A 22,522-nucleotide genomic window follows, 5' to 3' on the forward strand; every position below is an offset into this window, starting at 1 on the left:
AACCTTTTTCTTCTTACAATCAAGATATCATGGATGACGACTGGCATGGTTGGACCTGGTACTTGTCATAATTTTGTCGATAAGACTCGACGCATTTTTTCAAAGGAAGCATCTTTCTGCGAAAATGGGAGGGAAAACAATTAGCGAAACCAATTAGTGGACTGTGGAACACACACTGGAAGCAACCAGGCAGGTACTTGGCAATTTTATTTAGTGGAGGTGTACTGTCATGACTGACCATACATGACGCGTTGAGTATCGATGATAACTGGTAGGGTGGTAGGGTTTGGTATGAAGATTTATTCGGGAGTTGTTTATCTGGGAGATATTTTAAAGCTTTGGTGAGTTTAGGGTAAATTTTAGTGTGAGAAAATTTGTGGTAAAATTTTGATTTGTATTATTTAAATTAATTATTTTAATTGTATATATAGATTTAACATTTTGAAAAATTCAGTGTATTTGATTGTGAAGAGTTTATTTATCAAATTTGTGATTTTAATGAATCTTTATTAAATTTTAGATAAATTAAATCGAAAAATAAACCAGAAAACTTTTTAAAAAATCTCTTATATAAAAACCCATTTATTTATGATGACAACCAGAAAAACTTCTAAAAACACGTAACAATTACAGATAAGCGTTTTCTCCTAGAATTTTTAATTTATTTTAATTAGGGCGATATGCATTCCTTTGAATGAGTTTAGTAGTCTACCTTTTCATTTTCTGGTTGACATCTGGTATATGTCTTTTTCTTTGACATCTGGCGGAAAAAAGATATTTTTTTGATATCTATCTATAGTATTTATGTTACAGAGGACCATCTCCCTTGTTATGCTATGTCCAGTTCTTCTCGCTCTCCAAAACCGCAACAACCTGCACAACATTTGGCTGCTCTCTCCGTGGTTTTAGCAGTGGATGAAAATCAACATAGTGGGGCTTGGAAACCCCGAACTCATCTCCCCTTTATCACATTTCAGTCCAGGATGATGATGAATGGTTTGGTATTTTCAGTACTTACCAGAAAATTTTTATTCATTGTTTCGATTTCACAGTGAAGACATGGAAAATCCCGAGGGCTTTCGCCGTAGAGATTGCATTTAGATTATTTGGTCGTTCTTGCTTAATCGTTTTGACCTACTTAAAAAAATTGCTAACAGGTGAAGAAAGGTTCACCATGGATGGAGAATATGAGACGTGAAGCTTCAGTTTCTGTATTTGTCTTATGGTTTTTATATTTGTCTTATGTTTTCTCGCTCATTTTTGTATCTGTTTATCCGTCAATTTATTTTAATGCAGTGCTTAAAAGTTTTGCAGAGACTTTGGGGTGATGAGAGGAAATGTAGGACAAAAAATTCAAACGTGCCAAAGGATGTTCGTATTTTTTTTTGCCTCCATTTCATTAAGTTAGGTAAGGACTGATTTCTCTTTGTCAGTTTCTCAGGGTGATGAGAGGAAATGTAGCACAAAAAATTTGAACGTGCCAAAGGATGTTCATATACTTTTTTGCCTCCATTTCATTAAGTTAGGTAAGGACTGATTTCTCTTTGTCATTTTCTTAGAAAAAAGAGAAATCATGGTCATTCTCGCTATACTCTCAGTTCTCAAAAAGGGAGAAATCATTCCGTCATTTTCAATATACTCTATTTGCAGGTGCAAATTCCATCAGTCTATCGGCAAGCATTCAATAATTTCTCTATTTACTTACAATTATGTTATGTCCTGAACCTATAATCGATAAGGATGCCCAAGGTAATTTCTCTGTTTACTTAATTAAATGCTTTACACTGAGGAAATGAGGTCCTTTATGACATAGTTACAATCCAAATTTCATTGTGGCCTTCTCCGCCTATATTGCACAAAGTCATTTCCAATTTCTCCATTGTCCTCTATGACATGAGTTACAATCCAAATTTCATTGTGGCCTCTCCACCTATATTGCACGAATTCATTTCCAATTTCTTTGTCATGTGCTGGCTGGCACGAGTTCCATTTCCACTTTCATTTGGCCTGCTACACTTATTTGGATTAGTTTCAATTCCAATCTCTCTATGGTTTGACCCCTCCTGTGTGACATGAATTCCATTTCCATTCTCTCCGTGCTCTGCCCTATCTGTATAACATGCAGTTCAATTCAATTACCTTTATGGACGACTTTCATTTCCAATTTCTTTGTGGTTTGCTCCACTAGTATGGTATCAGTTTCAATTCCAATTTTTATGGTTCGCTTCACCTGTATGGCATGCATTTCAATTTGAGTCTCTTTGTGGTTCATTTCAATGTATGACACAACTTTCAATTCAAATCTCTTTCTGGGTTGCCGCAGCTGGTCTGCTCCACCTCAACGGTTTGATTTTTAATTCCAATCACTTTATGGTTTGGTCCATCTGCATGGCACAAGTTTCAATTCAAGTCTCTTTTTAGGCTACCCCTCCTGTATGGGATACGTTTAAATTCCAATTTCTCTTTTGTTTGCCCCATTCTTATAGCATAATTTTCAATTTGAGTTTCTCTGTGGTCAGCTTCACCTTTATGGCATGACCACAAAGAAGTTTCGATTCCAATCCCACTGTAATTTACTGTTTTCTCCACCTCTATGGCATTAGTTTTAATTTGGGTCTCTTTATGATCTGCCCGACCCGTATGGTATGAGTTTCCATTCCAATCTCACTATGGGTTGTCCTACTTGTATGGCATGTGTTTATCAAAATTATCTCTTTACTGTGTACCCATTCTACTCTTATTTTAATAGATGGGCTCCCTGAAATCTATGCAACCTCTTGCAAACACTCAGTTTTATGATAGAAGTATTCATATATATGATAACAAAAGTAGAAGTCGATCAAATTTAAGTAGATCCAATCTTGGTTCAGGAAGTCGAAACACTACAAATCATCCTGGGATTCAGTGGTCTGTGGGCTGTTGTTGTAAGGTTGGTTTGATCTCTATGCATTTTCTCAAGTAATTTCATTCAAATTTGCTACAGGTACTAAGGATTTACAGTCTGTAGATCCTGATTTTGGTGTCTTGATGGCATGGTGTGTGTCAGGTATCTGAGTCCTCTTTCAGCGGTTCCGCTAGTAACTCTTGTTGCTCTTGGGCTCTATGAACTTGGGTTCCCGTGGGTAAGTGGACACTGAGCACCATTTCTGTTATGTTCACTTGGCTTAAACAAATTCTATTTCAGAAGCTGATATATATTGCACTCACTTGGTATTAAACAATTTTTCTATTTGCTTGAATAGAATTCATATGCTTCAAGTTTCAATGAATGCCATAATTGCATTTGAGTTATGTGGGTATAGAATTCCTAAGCTTGAGTGCCCTAGTCCAGCATTTTTGTTAGTTGATATGGAAAGCTGTAGGGTACTCAAAATTAAAGTGTGATTACAATTGGTTTGGAACAGAAGGACCTGCTCAAGTATGCTAGCTAACTTGAATAGCACCCATATTGCTAGGATAATTACGGGCTTGATGACTATTTCTATTAAATAAGGTCCATTTGTTGGACTTTCATTTATCTTAAAGCAATAGATATTTTGATTTGATATCTACAGACTCTTCTTTTGAATGGATGCAGTATGTGCTTTTCTGCATCGTAGGTGATTTCTGGACAGATAGTTTGGTTGGAACTTAACACCTGCTTTTACATAGATACTCAGGATGAAATATATTGCATAAACTAGATGAAACAGAAAATGTTTTTGGGAAATGTATTATGAATAAAAAAATGTTTTAGAAATGTTTGCCTTAGATTAGTCCTAATTTACTCCTAATTATATCGTCTAATATATATTTAAGGTTTAAATTTTTAACACAATAGCATATTATGTACGATTTTTATTAATATTAATCACATTAGTAATAAGCAGTGTTCAAAGTTGGACTGTTTCACAAATGGATCATGGTAAGTTCTGAAAATAATTATTTCCAGTTTGTTTTGAAACTTCTCTTGTGAAAATTTAGGCTATAATGACTAAATGACATAGCTACTGAATCCTTTTGAATCCAGTGGATTTGATTTTACTTGCGCTGATACACTTTCTAGCTTGAGTAGCTAGAATAGATGAAGTCCTTTCATTTGGTTCAAATATATTTCAGAAATATTTGCATGCAGTAAAATTATTAGTGACTAGCATAAGAATGACCTGACTCAAGTGTTGTCAATTTAATGAACTTTAACTCATTTAAATTGACCTCAGATGTCTTCAACCAAATCATGTCAGTGTATTCAGCTATTAGTTAATAGCTCAGCTCTTAGTTTTTATTTTAACTTTCAACCAGTTAAACTTGCATTTACAATAATAAGTTTTGGGTTCTATCGAAACCAGTTTTGCAATTTTCAATAGATTGATAGGTTTTTCGCGTCAAACTTGGAATTTCTTCTGTTCACCAAACACCCATACTTTTGGATATCCATATTACCTGCCTTCAAATTTATGTTTGGATGTATATTTTGTAATATCTATTCTATTTGAATTTCCGTTTTGTTTGAAAATATATCCTTTTTTTGGAAAAAAAAAGTCAAATGAAGTGTTGTACTCTGATGTTATTTACAGGTGGGGAAATGCATTGAAATAGGGCTTCCACAACTTATTGCACTGGTCTTCTTTTCACAGGTAAGGAATTAACCAATTACCATTATGTGTAAACTTCTAGAGTGTATCTCTCTAGATATATATCATATATCTTGTTCCTAGTCTTTCCATGTTTTTTAAAATTTGTTGTATTAAATGATTTGTAATTGGAAAGATTGTGGCACTAATTTGTTGCAGAATGAAACTGACTGACTAACCTCTTTTGTCCTCCCTTTTAGTATGGTCGACATATCAAGACTCGTAAGAAGCCTTTATTTGAGCATTTTTCCATCATAATTGCAATTGCTATTGTGTGGGCGTATGGCCATATTCTCACTATAGGTGGAGCATACAAGCATACCCCTCAAAAGACCCAAGCCCATTGCTGAACAGACCGTTATAGACTAGTTAGTGGTGCCAAATGGTATGCATTCTTACAAGAAGCATGCATACTAATTGCCATGTCATTTCATACAGTACGTTCTCATGCAAAGCCTCATCATGGTCTTTATTATTCTGCAGGATAAGTGTTCCATATCCATTTCAATGGGGAGGACATGTTTTTGATGGAGGACAGTCTTTTGCAATGATGGTTGTAGAATTTGTGTCTCTTGTTGAGGTCTGCCTACTTGCCATATATAAGATATTGTTTCTTCTCTTTTATTTTCTTTATCCCGTTGACATTTATGATAGTTATCTATGGGTTTCTATTTAAAAACAAAATTGGGTATTGACTACTATTTCTTTTTTCTTTCATAAATTTGCAGTCTACTGGTACATTCTATGTTGTTTCAAGGTTTGCAAGTGCCACACCTCCCCCTTCATCTATCATTAGCTGTGGTATAGGCTGGCAAGTATGGAAATGGATTCGTTGCTTTCACCCTTATGGCTTCAGGTAATTGGAAGATTGTATCATTATCGTTGATGGAATGTAATGGTCCTCTCTACAGGGAATTGGAATTTTATTGGATGGGATGTTTGGAACTGGAAATGGGTCCACAATATCAGTGTAAGAACTAGGCAACTTGACCCATTTCTGGAAACTTTTAGCTGCAACTTGACCCATTTCTGGCAATACTAGCTCTGAAATGTATTAGTGTAAGAACCAGGCAACTTGACCCATTTCTGGCAATACTAGCTCTGAAATTTGTCCTATCTTGGGAATTTGTAGAGAGAAAGCTGGTCTTTTGGGGTTGACACGAGTTGGGAGTCGTAGGGTGCTCCAAATATCAGCAGGATTTATGATATTCTTCTCTGTTCTTGGTGATAATCAACTCAAGTTGGGATATTGTTCTCATTTTGGGGTTTATCCCCTAGTCTAGGATTTTGCATTGCTAATTTCATGTTAATGTGTTCCAAGCAAATTTGGAGCAAACTTTGCTTCTATTCCAGCACCCATTGTCACTGCCATGTACTGTATCCTCTTTGGTTATGTTGGTATGTATACAGTGTACACAAATCCTATGTGCTGAGCTGCAAAGTTAGTCAACTAGTAGTATCTTAGCTGTTGCCATAATGTATAATGGATGTATGCATAAAACCTTAAGGTTAACTCATGTTGGCAGACACTTAGTTTGTACAATGCAATTTCAACATATTAGGGTAAAACAACAATTCATTGGGTACCTATATTGGCAGACAGTTTGTACGATGCAGCTTTAAAATTGTAGGGTAGAACAACAATTCTTTTGGTTTTGCCTCATGTCTAAAATTTTTTGTATTCTTGATGAGCAGCTGGTGGGGGTCTTAGTTTCTTTCAATTTTGTAATCTAAATAGTTTCAGGATGAATTTCATCTTCGACTTCTCTCTGTTTTTGGGATTATCGGTACCACAGTACTTCAATGAATTTACAGTTTCTTCTGGTCATGGTCTAGTCCACACTCATGGACGATGGGTAGGGTTCTTACAACTTCTTTCAGGGACTAAATTGAAATTTTTTGGCTAGCATTTCGTTGTGGCAACATTCCCTTCAATCTTCAATTTTCAATGTTTTTAACTTTAAACATTTTTGAATCGCTTTTTTAACAATTCAATGACATTATCAATGTGATTTTTGTAGTATAATAGGAGAAATAATGGGAAAGAATACGAATAGGGGAAACAATCATTCAGTTATAAATTGACCAAGAAGACAACATAACTAACTAGAAACCAAACACACAAATAGACACAGGTATTACGTGGTAAAACCTCGACAGGGAGTCTAGGAAACATCCACGGGGCAAGGGATTGGAATTATTATTCAACAATGATTCCCCACACTTACATTTCTCGGGCATTCCCCAGTTTTATACGAGCCACCTCCGTCACATAACTAACATTTCGGTATAGAACTAACTAGTTACATTTTACCCAAAATTACATAATTCATTGTCAAACTAAAAAACTCCACCTTGACAACAATTTTCCTAATCCCTTGCCCATGCCCATTCATCATCTTTTCTGCAAGCCAAGAGAAGATAAACACCACCGCAGCTTCTCTACTGTAACGGGCCTTGTGAATATGTCTGCACAATTCTCTCATGTATGGACCTTTTGAAGAGCTACTTTTCCGCCATCGATCACATGTCTTAGAAAATGATACCTTACATCAATGTGCTTGGTTCTGTTGTGATAAGCAGGATTTGTAGCCAGGTGAATAACACTTTGACTGTCACAAAGTACATTCACTTTCTCCTGCGTCCTTCCAATCTCATCAAGCAGACCCTTTAACCAGATTGCTTCTTTACTAGCATCTGAAGTAGCTATATATTCAGCTTCGGTAGTGGACAACACAACTGTTTCTTGAAGCTTTGACATCCAACTAATTGCTCCACTTGCAAGAGAAAAAAAAAACCTGTAGTAGATCTTCTTTTGTCCAAATCACCTGCATAGTCCGCATCTACATATCCGCAGTCTAATCCTTCACTACCATTAAAGACGATGCAATGGTCACTTGTGCCTCTTAGATATCGAAGCACCCATTTCACTACTTGCCAATGTTCTTTACTTGGATTTGCCATGAACCTGCTGACAACCCCAACTGCATGTGAAATGTCAGGTCTTGTAGATACCATCGCATACATTAAGTTGCCTACAACATTTGCATATGGTACATGAGACATATATTGCTTTTCTTCATCATCTCTAGGACTCAAAACCGAAGAAAGCTTAAAATGGGAAGCTAGTGGAACATTAACAGGTTTGACATTGTTCATAGAGAACTTTTCAAGTACTTTCTCCACATACTTCTGTTGTGATAACCAAAGTTTACCATTTTTCTTGTCTTTGTGTATCTCCATGCCCAAGATATGTTTTGCTACTCCAAGATCCTTCATATCAAAAGTCCTAGAGAGTTGAGCCTTTAACATGTTGATCTCTTCCATGCTTTTGCTTGCAATAAGCATATCATCAACATACAAAGCTAAGATAATGAATATTCCATTGAAAATTTTGAAGTACACACAATGATCATACTCACTTTTTATAAAGTTTTGGCTCACCATGAAGGAATCAAACTTCTTGTACCATTGTCTAGGAGACTGCCTCAGACCATACAATGATTCCCTGAGCTTGCAAACTAATCTTCTGCTGCGGCCTCGTACAAAACCTTCTGGTTGTTCCATATATATCTCTTCGTTCAAATCACCATGTAGAAAATCTGTTCTAACATCTAACTGTTCTAACTCAAGATTAAGTAACGCAGTTAGTGCCAACACGGTACGAACAGAAACAAGTTTTACAACTGGAGAAAAAATCTCATGAAAGTTTGTACCTTCAACTTGAGAATACTCTTTTGCTACTAGTCTTGCCTTATACCTTTCGATACTTCCATCAACTTTCCGTTTGAGCTTGAAGACCCATTTGCATCCAACAACACTTCTCCCTTCAGGAAGCTCTACAAGATCCCAGGTATTGTTCTTGGCTAAGGAGTCCATTTCTTCTTCCATAGCCGCTTTCCATTTTTTGCTATCTGTATCATCTACTGCTTCCTGATAACAAGAAGGTTCCCCATCTTCAGTAATCAAAGCAAAAAGATGAAGCAGAATCTTCATACCTTTTGGGAGTTTTCCTTTCCCTTGTAGACCTTCGTAGAGCGACTGGTTGTTGAACTGGTTTAGAAACTTGCACTGGTTCAGAAGCTTCAACGGCTTCCTTTGTGTCTTCAACACCTTTTTCTCCAGAAGTCTCTCCTTCCTTTCCACTGTCACCGAAAGGAACTCGTTGATTTGGCGATACCTGTTCCTGTTCAATTCTTTCAACATTTGATTTTAAAAGAGAGGATTCATCAAATGTTACATCTCTACTATTGACTATCTTCCCCAATGTAGGATCCCACAACCTATATCCTTTCACTCATACCCAACAAAGACATAACATTTTGACTTTGGATCTAATTTTGAACGTTGATTTTTCAGAATAACAGAATAAGCATCATAGCCAAATATCCTCAAATGTGAATAGTCACAAGACTGACCTGTCCAAAATTCTTCAGGAATTTTACAGCCAATTGCTACTGAAGGTGATCTGTTAACTAAATAACAAGCAGTAGATACTACTTCTACCCGCAACTCCTTTTGCAAGTTAGCATTGTTGATCGTGCTTCTGGCTCTTTCCATAAGAGTCTGATTCATACGCTCAGCAACACCATTTTGCTGAGGAGTATAAATAGCAGTTTTGTGTCTAATAATTCCCTCATCCTTACAGTATTGTTCAAATTCAACTGAAGTGAACTCACCACCATTTTCAGTTCTTAAACATTTTAATAGATTTGCCTGTTCTTTTCTCTACCATTACTTTAAATTGTTTAAAGACATTTAATACATCAGCTTTCCTTTTTAGCATATAGACCCAAACTTTACGAGAGTAATCATCAATAAACATTAAAAAGTACAATGCACCTCCATATGACACAATAGGGGATGGTCCCCACAAATCAGAATGAATATAGTCTAAAACATGTTTACTATTATGATTTCCAACTTTAAATCTCTGTTTACACTGTTTTCCATACACACAATGTTTACAGAAATCTAACTTCAAGGATTTCAGATTGGGAAAAGATTTACATTTCATTAGTATCTGAAGACCTTTCTCACTCATATGACCCAATCGCTGATGCCATAGATGAGTACTTGCTTCTTCCTTTTTTGATGCAACTGCTGCTTCACTGACCTGAGTACTTCCTTTTAACCTGTAAATATTTCCAACCTTTTCCGCCTTCATAACCACAAGGGCTCCTTTAAATACTTTCAAGACACCATCCTGAGCTGTAAACTTATAACCATCTGAATCCAACACTCCCAAAGAAATCAATTTTTTCTTCAAATCGGGTACATGTCTAACACTAGTTAATGTCCTAACTATGTTATCATACATCTTAATCCTGATATCTCCCATCCCAACAGTTTGACATGACACATTGTTACCCATAAACACAGAACTACCATTTACATTTTTATACGAAGTAAACCAATTTCTATGTGGGCACATGTGATGCGAAGCACTAAAGTCTAACAGCCAGCTATCAAAACCTTGAGAGACATTACATTCAGGTGAAGTTTCATCTATCATACATAATTCTTTAGCAGATAAAACTTCGTCTATCCTACCTGAATCGACCTGATTCGCTTCCTTCTTCAGGTTTTCGGATTCCTTTTGTTTCCAACAGTCTTTCTTCAAGTGTCCAATTTTATTGCAGTTCCAACATTTTGCCTTACACTTCTTTCCCTTCGATTTCGATCTGGAAGACCCCCTTGGTTTTTCTCCTCTTTCCTTTGAGCGTCCTCTAGCTACCATGGCTTCTGATGCAGTTGTTTCAGTGCTAGATTTCCTTCGTACTTCTTCAGACAGGAGAGCTCCCACGACTGATTCAAACTTCAAAGAATCAGCAGTGCTCAAGCTGATTGAAGTTACGAAGTGATCCCATGATTCAAGCAGAGAACACAACAAGGTTATGGCTTTATCTTCTTCCTGTATTTTAACTTCCATATCTGTTAATTGACATATTAGTGTATTAAAAACATTCAAATGTTCTGCAACGTTTGAACCTTCTTTCATTCGAAGACTGTATAACTGTCTTTTCAGATAAATTATGTTAGTTAATGACTTTGTCACATAGAGTTTTTCAAGTTTTTCCCACAATCTTGAAGCTATAGTCTCTTCAACAATATTGAAGAGAACTTCATCCGCTAGACATAACGGATGGTACTGAGAGCTCGGGCATCCAAGTCCTCCCAGTTTGAAGTAGTCGTGGTTGCAGGTTTCTTAGTTGCCCCATCCAATGCCTTATGCAACCCTTGTTGCACCAGCAAATCCCTAACCTTCAGTTTCCAAAGAGCAAAATTGCTCTTTCTGGTGAATTTCTCCACCTCGAATTTTGCATTCGACATCTTGGCCATTTTCTAAGGTTTCAATCTTCAGTCTAGGGTTTCTTAAAAAAAAAATATTTCAATTGTCTTCTTCCAACAAAAGGATTTCCAATTCCAACAAAGGATTTCCAAGTTTTAACTCTTCCTACTTCAATTTTCTTGAAAATTTCCACAAATTGTCTTAAAACCCTACAAAAATTGCTGAATTTTTTAGGAAAAAACCTTTGTTTTTTTCGATTCAAAGAAAACCCTTTAACAAACCCAGAATTTATTTAACAATTGCTGGGAAAAAAAATAATACCTGGTCTTTCACGCAGCTTTGACCAGCATCTGCTCTTCGAGTTGGCTCTGGCTTCTTCAACCAATACGCAGAAAAAAAAAAAGAAATACAGCACACAGCGTCTCAGCAATCAGCAATCAGGCAGATTCACCAGCAGCACGCAGCGTCTCAGAATTCCTCAACCAGCACACAGAGGACACGGTCTCCCAGCGTATTTTCTTTCTCTCCACACGTAGTAGGTCCACGCAGAGCAGAGAACAGTTCTGGAACAGACTAGCAATCGGCTCCACTCCTTGACGGCTGCACACCAGGGTCACGCAACCTTCAGCAACGATTCCACCGGCTAGCACTGATTTGGACACACGCAGCAGGTCCACGCAGAGCAGAGAATAGCTCTGGAACGGGCCAGCAATTGGCTCCACTCCTTGACGGCTGCACACCAGGGTCACGCAACCTTCCAAGCCAGAACAACTCTGCCGGCCAGTACGCAGGCCTCGAACGGTTTTCAAGCCAACAATAACACTCTATTTCAACTCCACCGACGAGCACACAATACGTATTTTTCTACTTACGTAGAGGCTTAACATGCAGCACTTCACGCAACCGGATCTGGCAGATAAGCGTTCTTTGACACTTCAACCGGCGGCTTCAAATCGACAACTGCTTCGTACGGGCTATCTTCTTTCACCAAACCGCTCTGATACCACTTGTAGTAGAATAGGAGAAATAATGGGAAAGAATACGAATAGGGAAACAATCATTCAGTTATAAATTGACCAAGAAGACAACATAACTAACTGGAAACCAAACACACAAATAGACACAGGATTTACGTGGGAAAACCTCGACAGGGAGTCAAGGAAACATCCATAGGGCAAGGGATTGGAATTTATTATTCAACAATGATTCTCCACACTTACATTTCTCGGGCAGTCCCTAGTTTTATTCTAGCCACCTCCGTTACATAACTAACATTTCGATATAGAACTGACTAGTTACAGTTTACCCAAAATTGCATAATTCGTTATCAAACTAACAATTTTCTCGTCACCACCTTTAGTTGCTGGAAGCGTAGCATTGTTTTTGGATAACACTCTACATATGGGGGAGAGCTCAACAAGGAAAGACAGAGGCCATCATTGGTGGGATAAGTTCCATTCATTCAAAACCGATCCTAGAAGTGAAGAGTTTTATGATCTCCCTTTCAATCTGACCAAGTTTTTCCCCTCTGTCTGAGGATGAAACTTTATTTTAGAGGTGGGGTCTATGTTTTATCAATAGCCTTGGTGCATTTGGAGAATAATTAGAGTGCCTTCAATTCAGAAAGAGACAACTTCACAGTGTGAAATCTAAGATGTCTATATTTTATATCTATCACTTTATTTTCTAAATGCCATAATTCTAATTAAGCTTATGATGGCTGCCAATTCCCAAATATTTGTAGAAAAGAACTTTCTCCAAAGAGTTGTTTTCATAAATAAAAGTATTATAAGTGATTCTTTCGAACTTTAATTATCATGAATTTAACTTTCTTTGTATTTACAATCATATCTATTTTGGAGATTTGAAATCATAGAGAATTCTAATTTGCCCAAAAAACAATATTATTAATATAAAAAAGATCTATTAAATTTATTTATATATTATTTAGGTATTAAAAATAAAATAATATATAATACTAGATAATAATAGGGAAAAAGTATTTTCAAACCCCAAATTATAAATCTATTTTAGGATATAAAATAGTGATTACTTATAAAATTTTAATATATTTTTTAAAAATAAAAAGGAAAACATTAAATTATTTAAAAATATAAAAAATCAATTATTTTATAAAATTTAATTTCTTTGTACATATAAAATTATAATTATTTAAAAATAAAAATCTAAATATTAATTAATATTTTTTAAAAATAAAAATGAAAACATTAAATTATTTAAAAATATAAAAAATCAATTATTTTATAAAATTTAATTTCTTTGTACATATAAAATTATAATTATTTTAAAATAAAAATCTAAATATTAATTAAATTTATTTATTTTAAAATAAAATATATATCAATAACAATTTAAATATATAGTTAGTGAAGAAAACTAAAAGATTGAACAATTAGCTGAAAGTATATACACTCGTTAAAATCTCGACTACCAGATTGTTGGGTATTTTTCTCGTGTTTGCAATTGGATTAATTTGTTCAAAAATGAAATTAAACTATCATTTCAAAGCTTCCGTATTTGCTTCAACTCTCTTGGGTATTTGCGTTAAAATGTATTGGTATCTACGTTAAAATATTTTTAATTAATAATTTAAATACTTAAGATGTTTATTTTATTTTATTTTGAAATTGAGCTTTAGACGTGTATATAAAATTCACAAAAATTACAATCCCACATGAAAACCGCTTAAACCGACATACCTTTATCTATAGAAAAAATATCCCCACATATAAAATGAATAATCACCGGGACAGTAAAGCAAGATGTTCAAAAAAACAAACTCTTCGTGATTCAAACGGGATTTAAAACAATTGAATAAATAATATTTTCATAAGATGAAGTCTTCCTCGAATCTTTCCTCCAACCATCTTTGCTCCAACAATCTTTCCTCCCATTCCTCCAGGACGTCCAAATCCCACTGCAGTTTTGGACATCCAGAGGCATCAAGTTTGTCCAACGACGCCAACTGTTCAAGACCCTCCAGGTGTTCTAACTCAGAGCACTCCCTAACATCTACCAATTGAAGCTCTGTCAACTGCGCCAAACCCTCTATACTCTTCAGTTTGCAACACTTACGCGCAACCAACCGCTGCAGAGATACCAGCGTTTCAATACATGGCAGCTCCTCCAATTTCATGCAGCCCTCAATGTTCAGCGTTCGAAGATTTGACAGCGGCTCCAAACCCTGTATTCTTTTCAGGTTGACACAATTATATGCACACAACTCTTTCAAAGATACCAATCTCTCAATACTTGGCAACTCCTCCAGTTTTATGCACCAGCTGATGTCCAGTTTTTGAAGCTCTGTCAGCCGTTCCAACCCATGTATGGCCTTCAGCTTGACACAAATAATTGCAGACAATTCCTCTAAAGATACCAATGTCTCAAGACTTGGCAGCTCCTCCAATTCCATGCAGCAGTTAATATTCAGCTTTCGAAGCTTTGTCGAATGCCCTAACCCCTGTAAGCGCTTTAACCTGTAACAATTAATTGCACACAGGTCCTCCAAAGATACCAAGGTTTCAAAACTTGGCAGCTCCTCTAATTCCGTGCACCAGCTAGTGTTCAACATTTGAAGTTTTGAAACACCAGAAACCCCTCCTATTTTCTTCAATGCGTGGCAATTCTCCAACTCTAGGGTTCTCAGGTTGGTTGGAAATGCTCCAACCCCCACCAGACCATTACAATCCTTCATTTTGAGAGTTTCGAGGCTCGTCAACCCGCCAAGTGATTCTGGTAGGCTCTGCAGCTGGGAGCAGCTGGACAAGTCGAGAGTTTGGAGGCTCCTCAACCCGCCAAGGGAATCTGGGAGCCTCTGTAGTTGGGAGCAGTCGCGTAAGAAGAGAGTTTGGAGGCTCGTCAACCCGCCAAGTGATTCTGGTAGGCTCTGCAGCTGGGAGCAGTTGGACAACTCGAGAGTTTCGAGGCTCGTCAACCCGCCAAGTGATTCTGCTAGGCTCTGCAGCTTGGAGCAGCCGTACAAGTCGAGAGTTTGGAGGCTCGTCAACCCGCCAAGTGATTCTGGTAGGCTCTGCAGTTTGATGCAGCGCTTCATGAGGAGAGTTTCGAGGCTCGTCAACCCGCCAAGTGATTCTGGTAGGCTCTGCAGCTGGAAGCAGCCGGACAAGTCGAGAGTTTGGAGGCTCGTCAACACGCCAAGTGATTCTGGTAGGCTCTGCAGTTGGAGGCAATGGTCCAAGTTGAGAAATCGGAGGCTCGTCAACCCGCCAAGTGATTCTGGTAGGCTCTGCAGCTTGGAGCAGCCGTACAAGTCTAGAGTTTGGAGGCTCGTCAACCCGCCAAGTGATTCTGGTAGGCTCTGCAGCTGGGAGCAGTAGGACATGCGGAGAGTTTCGAGGCTCGTCAACCCGCCAAGTGATTCTGGTAGGCTCTGCAGCTGGGAGCAGCCGTCCAAGTCGAGAGTTTCGAGGCTCGTCAACCCGCCAAGTGATTCTGGTAGGCTCTGCAGTTGGGAGCAGGTGTCCAAGTGGAGAGTTCGGAGGCTCGTCAACCCACCAAGTGATTCTGGTAGGCTCTGCAGCTGGGAGCAGTTGGACAACTCGAGAGTTTCGAGGCTCGTCAACCAGCCAAATGATTCTGGTAGGCTTTGCAGCTGGTAGCACCCGGACAAGTCGAGAGTTTGTAGATTCTTTAAATTGCCAAAGGAAGCTGGCAGCGACTTAATATCTAAACAACGCTGTAACTTCAAGTAATTCAAGGACTGCAGACGACAAAATTCATCTGGCAAGATATTCAGACCAACCGATGCATATCCGCTGTTGTGCAAGACAAATTTTTCGAGATAATTCAACCTTTCAATGGACTTTGGGATATTGAGAACCCGACCATCAATTTCCAACTCCCTAATCTGCACAGGTGCCTGCAATTTCATATTTTAAATTGGGCTTGACACTGGATGGCACAATTTCTGTGAATTGTGCTAGAGCAAGTAAATTTTTATAATAAAGGTCAATTGGAAAATGCAAAACTGTGGACAGAAAACAAAATCACATAATTACCTGGCATTCATCTGCCCAGATTGTTTCAAACTCCTTCCCCTCTATTTGTAAAACTCTTAAATTTTTCATTAAAATCCATGAAGGCAGGGAGGAGTACGGACAGTTAATCCAGCGGAGCCATATTAGCTCTGGTGGCTGAGCAACATTCAATATGCTTTCCACACAATCACCTTCTGCCGCAAAAAGCTGCAACCAGCCCGTGGGTTCCACAAGGCTTTTGAAATGTTGTGGAGACCATTCCGGGCCATGACTCCGAACAACGCTAACTCCACGCACCTAAAACACGATTGATCGATATTTATGCAAATTAGATGAAAAACCTAAAATTTACAGATATTTCACACCATAACGACATTTCAAAATTTGATATCAGAATTTGATATTTACAGTGTCACTCTAAAGCTTCAAAATACGTACAGATGAGTACGGATAAAGAATGTTGTCAGTTGGACGCCAAATACGACGCCAACAGTCTGGAGGCTCTTTCTCCGCCAGGTCTCTGCCCATATCCCTGAGGTGGTCGTGCATTCTTATTTGATTGTTGTCGCTTACCTCTACGAGACACCTGTTTTGTAGATTCCGAAAACCCAGTTCTGCTTCCCAGCGAAATCCGTCCAATATTCTTATCGCTCTATCTCTGTCTTCGTGTAGAAAGAAACAAGCAATGTCTAAAAATATGTTCTTCTCATGTTGGTCCAGACCGTCATAGCTAGTCTTGAGCCTGCTTTGGATATCCGTGGGAAGTGCTTTGGAGATTTTGCGCAATTCGGCTTGCCAGTACTTCAACTGTGTTTGACCATGCATATGCGCCCCAAGCACCATGAGAGATAACGGCAATCCATCGCAGGTTTTCAAAAACAAACTAACTACTTCTTCAAAACCTACATGTGGATGCGATTGGTGAAAAGCGTGCCAGCAGAAGAGCTCTTTCGACTGTTGCGGATCCAGTCCTCTGAGCTTGTATATGGACGTCTTTACAATTCCCCATTTTACAAGAACATCCATATTACGAGAGGTAACTAAAATCAAGCTACCGGAAGGAAGGGCATCCTTTGCTGGCGAAAGTAATGCATTCATCTGCTCAATATGATCTACATCGTCTAAAATGATGAGAGCTTTAGAAGCTGCGAGATACCTACTCAGCATCTCTATACCTTCATCGATGCTGTTTATCTGCCTATTCCATTCAGCCAAGTCCTTAAGAAGCTGACTCTGCAAAGAATTTAAAGGTTTGCTCCTAACATCAAATAAAAAACAAGATCTATTGAAATGTGATCTCCGACGGTTAAATATTTCTTTTGCGAGGGTTGTTTTACCAACCCCTCCAAGTCCTACAATTCCTATAACTCTGGTCTGCTCGCTTTGCTGCTGCAAACACATTTCCCTTTCAAAATCTTCAATTTTCTGTTCCAAAGCGATTGGATATTTGGAAACGTGGAGCTTTCTTGGAACTCTTTTTAAGACTTCTTCCACGATCTTTTCCAGGAGCTGCTGCTCGTCACTAAACAATATCCAGAATACAGTTGCGAGTCAGAAATGCAATAAATCTAATAAATTAAATCTAATACTAGCAAATTAAAGTTAAGACTAACAGAGAGAATCGAACGGAGTTCTCACCCATTATAAGCTTCCAGGTCAAAACCGCTTATGTCTGCAACATTAAAAAGAGCGTCCTTCCACTCTTTCATAATGAGGGAATCATATCGCGGCTTCTTTTGACCGGTTTGATTATCGATTGTTTTCTTCTCTCAGAGCTCGCGCAGGGATCGGGCATACACTCCATTTTCGCCCCTCGTAGAGCAGAGCATTGGAAGAAACCATGGGAGCATTCGAAAAACCCACGGGAGCATGCGCAAGACTCTACCATAGAGTCCAGTTCCGCGCTGCGTCCAACGAAGTTCTGATGGGTGCACATGGTAGAAAACAGGAATGATAGGTGCCTTCGACTTCAACATCAATACGAGTTCTTTCAAACACCACACCGATTCTGCATATCGGGGAGAGAAAATAGCAATGTGAACGGAGGCTGTTCGAATAGCGCCTTCGATTTGACAAGTTAGGCCATCTCCCTCTCGCAATTCTTCAATGTCCAAAAATGGTCTGAGACCGTGTTTGCGAAGGCGATTGTAGAGATCCGTGGCAAAGGGTTTCTTGCAATCTGGACCGCGATGATTAATAAAAATATCAAAAACATTGTAGTTTTTGTTGGCATAAGAGGTGGATGAGGATGCCATACTATATTCACAGATTGAAATTACAAGATCGTCTGGTTGTTCTGAGGAGCAAAATGGCTACCAGAAGATGACCCAAGTTACCACTACTTCACTTGGCCTTTCTTGCGCTCTGTCTCCCAGCGGATGACCCCAAGTTACCACTAGTTCACTCGGCCTAGGTCGCTGTCCGTCTCTCAAAATACTTGTACAACAAAACCGCTCTGAAATCCGGTAGGCTTGTAACTTTTCTCCCTTTACATGGTCCACCCTTTACATTGACTGAAATTTATGACCTCTTTCCTTTAATTTTTTCAATTTATTATATAAACGATGCGATGAAAGTGACGCGTGTCAGCAATTTCCTCGTTGAGTGCACATGACCTATGGTTTGGTCTGCACGAACCTGACTACCACTGGCATGTACGACATAATGGCGTCTCATAATTTCAGACGAAACGTTATTCTCGATAAATTATAAACTTGATTATTTTGAGAAATTATTTTCCTAATCTTTATTATTTTGAGAAAGTGGAAGGAAATGACCGGGAAGTGGTTTGAAATTTCATTTTAGATGTGTATTGGAATTATGACACGTCATTATGCTGTGTATTAGAATTTAGATGTGTATTGGAATTATTGAAATTTCATTTTAGATGTGTAGTGGTTTGAAATTTCAGAAAGTGGAAAGGAAAATGACCAGGGAAGTGGTTGGAATTTTGTTTTCATGAAGACGTTTTCATGAAGACGTAGTGCATTAGGCATTCAAGCCAGGTTTTATTTTTAGTGCACCAACCACGTCTAGTAGATCTCGCTGTGAATTGAGTAGACACCACATATTTCAAAAGTTGGATTCTTTTGGTTTCGGAACCCTTTTTCCTCATATTATGGAGAACAACTCCCATGGGTTGATATAAAGTTGAAAACCACTGTTTTAATAAATATTTTGATGGGACACTTGTACCTTTTTTCTCATATTATGGAGAACAACTCCCATGGATTGATATAGAAAACAACTGCTTTAATAAGTATTTTGATGGGACACTTATCTGTAAAATGAGACTTAATGTTTTTGGGATTTTAAGTGGTAAAACTTCAATTTGAAATTAGCAAAAATATATATATATATATATATATATATATATATTAATTTTTTTTACTTTGGCATGTGTAAGTGTTTGTTTGTATTTACGAATTTAAAATATAGTTTTTTTAATAAATATAATTTTTTTATTATTTTTTTTAAATGTTAAATTTATTGTTTTTTTATGTATAAAAATATGTTAATAATCTTAGTAAAAATAAAAATATTTCTTATAAATCATTAAAAATTATTTTAAGTGATATATTTTTTCTTAATAATTATTTTTACTATCTATTATGTTTTATTTATTATATTTGAAAGATAAAGTAATGTTCTACTTTAGTAATTATATTATTAAATTCTAATTAAATATTAAATCACTAACATGTAAATTATTATATTTGAAAGATAAAGTAATGTTATTAGACGACTGGGGCGGATGGCTTTCGCTCCCCCCAGCCGGGATCGATTCCTGCGGGGTGTTTCTGTGGACCGCGCTTTGGTCATCTGCTCGCTTCGGCCTTATGGACGATTTGTAACGGCTATGCCGTAAATATTCTGAATTTCTGTTGGCTTCGGCCATATGCTGTAAATCTGCTGGCTTCGGCCATATGTTGTAAAAATCTACTGGCCTCGGCCATATGTTGATTTTCCCTCTGAAAAAAAAAAGTAATGTTATTATATGATTAAATTCCAATTAAATATTAAATCACTAACATGTAAATGGATAGTTACAACTAAATTAAGGTAAACACACTTGTTCATCAATATTTATCTTTTTAAATAATTAAGTTAAAACCATAGTTTCAAAAAGTTTTATATTATCTTTAAATTTTTAATAGCATACTTAAAATATTTCATTTTTTTTAAACTACATGAAAAGCTTTCTATTAATAAAAAAGGAGGTACATCACACATACACATTATCAAAACAAACACCATCATAAAAAGAAGAACCATTTACACCCTAAAGGACAACACTACACAAGCTAAAATTAGACCATTATCATTTTCAGTCGACCACGCCACCAAAAGCCTGCCATTGGCCAGGGCAAGTATAAACACAACGAGAAATAACAACAAGTATGTACCAAATCCAACAGTGATCATGCCAACTACCTGAGGTCACAAAGACCTAAAGAAGGAATTACCAAATTCAAGTGCAACACCCTCCACCAATTTTCTACCACCTCATAACAAGTTTGGTCCATCTTTCGAGGGGGCACATCTCACAAAGAGTCTCCATTAACATTAATAATACCACCCATAACACAAAAAAAAAATTCATTCTTTGAATTAAAAAATATAATAAAAAAATAGTCCAAATTATTAAATTAAAACCAATCTATGAAAGAATTCACTATCACTTTCAAAATTTTACATAAAATATTTCACTCAACATAAAAGAATAATAATACAAAATTATTTGAAGATAAAAATGAGTATGTTTAGCTTCCCCCTATTTATCATAGGTTATGTATTATAAATAATAAAAATAACATTTTATTTATTTAATGTGTGTAAACCATTATTTTTAAAATTATTTAATTTTGAAATATATTTTAAGAGTGGAAGATTATAATTTTTGGATTGAATTTTTTAATAAAATGATAATAAAGAATAAAGTAGGAGTGAATTCTTTTAGGGAAGAAAACTAGTTTTAGGAGGTGAAACACTTTTTCTCATACACTTTTCCAAATACAATTTATTGATTAAGGATTGATTATAAATTTCTGAATTAGGTTTTGTGATAAACTGATAATAAAGTATTTTATTAATATTTGTTTACCAATTTAAAATGTTAAAGAAAAAGTGTGGAATATATCTATGTATGTATATATATATATATATATATATATATATATATATATATATATATATATATATATATAACCAATTTTGAAAAATCAAACACCTTCTTTCACACATGTGAAATGGTTCTAAATTTAAACTTAAATTGTGTCTATTGAGAAATCTCATCCCAACCGCTAAACAAAAATTAAATGAATTAATAAAAATTAAATCTATATTAAACTTTAAGTAGATGAGTTGATCAAAATTAAATCCATATTAAACTTTAAGTAGTTCAAACCTATCTTAAAAACTAAACATGGTAAAATTTGAAAAATTAACATTTTTTTAGTGAATGGTATACTTAATTTACCTTTTCATTTTAGTATACACCACATGTAGGTTAGTCTGCACGAACCTACCTTTTTTCCTTGTAGTCAAGATATCATGGATGACCACTGACATAGTTTGACATAAAGACATGTCATAATTTACACAAGAGGTGTTTTCCATAAATTCTTTTCTAAAGGTTATAAGTTGATTATTTTGAGAAATTATTTTCTTTATGTTCATTATTTTTAGAAAGTGGAAGGAAACCGACAAGGGTAGTGGTTTGAAATTTCATTTAAAAACTATATTTTATTAAGCATCTCACAACTTACTACCTTTACCTTTAGTGGATCCCACGATGGTGTAGATATCACATATTTCAATAGTGGATACCTTTGTTTGAACAAGTGCTATATACATGAAGACGAGAAAATTAGTCATATCAATATCTTTACTTAATCAAAATTAAGAATATAATTAAAAAATTAAATATATATTTTGAAATGATTAAATACTTAATATCTATTTATTTTAGAATTTTCATAAAACTATAGTTCAAATATTTTATTTTAATCAACTAATTAAAAAATCAAATTTATTTGACCAAGTGTAATGTAATGCCCCGAGATAAAATGTAAATATTTGATTTACTGTGGTAAAACAAACTGAACATGTTATTATTATTTGTTTAGAATTTAAATATAATTGGTTTTCTTGAGGATTTTGGTTGGTTGTACAAAGACGGTTGCTGTGCAAGCAACCCTAACTATCTCCCCTAATTGGAAAGTTTCCAGAGGAAAAAGAGGGGGAAGGAGGAAAATCTGCGCTGTAGGGACAGGCAGAGAGAAAAAAAAAAAAAAAAAATCCAAGAAAGGAAAAAAGTGGCTAAGTCTGGTGATGACCAGATAGCCCTGGCTCGTTGTATGAGCAGCTTGCGAAAGACTGCGGTCTAGCAAGAAGCAAGGGGGAGATTCTGGTCTCGAAAGACGAATCTCATGGTTGGGTGATGAATTGAAGCAGACCCAGGTTTGGGTGACAATCAGCAAGATCTTAAAGGTCAGCAAGTTCCAGGTATGTAAAAGAACCCTATAGGACAGAACGATTGGTGAATATCTGTTGAAATACATTTTATAATGTAGGGGGGTTTTATTTCAGGAACTCGT

At 36.4% G+C, this 22,522-nt stretch overlaps 1 protein-coding gene and 1 pseudogene across 1 annotated transcript; one reads left to right on the forward strand and one right to left on the reverse strand.

Moving 5' to 3' along the window:
* The first annotated feature begins 836 nt into the window (after positions 1 to 836).
* Positions 837 to 6,639, forward strand: LOC149212593 (nucleobase-ascorbate transporter 7-like; annotated as a pseudogene).
* Positions 6,640 to 11,342: 4,703 nt separating this feature from the next.
* On the reverse strand, positions 11,343 to 18,381 carry LOC149212594 (uncharacterized). The gene is given in 6 exon segments (XM_089388739.1): positions 11,343 to 11,637; positions 13,791 to 15,386; positions 15,438 to 15,805; positions 15,945 to 16,220; positions 16,362 to 17,445; positions 17,562 to 18,381. Coding segments are annotated over 6 exon segments (4,236 nt in total). The 5' UTR covers positions 18,179 to 18,381.
* Between the last annotated feature and the right edge of the window lie 4,141 nt (positions 18,382 to 22,522).

This window comes from Pinus tabuliformis, chromosome 1_1 (genome assembly GCF_031772625.1).
Source record: "Pinus tabuliformis cultivar Carrire ecotype Pingquan chromosome 1_1, CPIR1, whole genome shotgun sequence".
NCBI classification, from domain to species: domain Eukaryota; kingdom Viridiplantae; phylum Streptophyta; class Pinopsida; order Pinales; family Pinaceae; genus Pinus; species Pinus tabuliformis.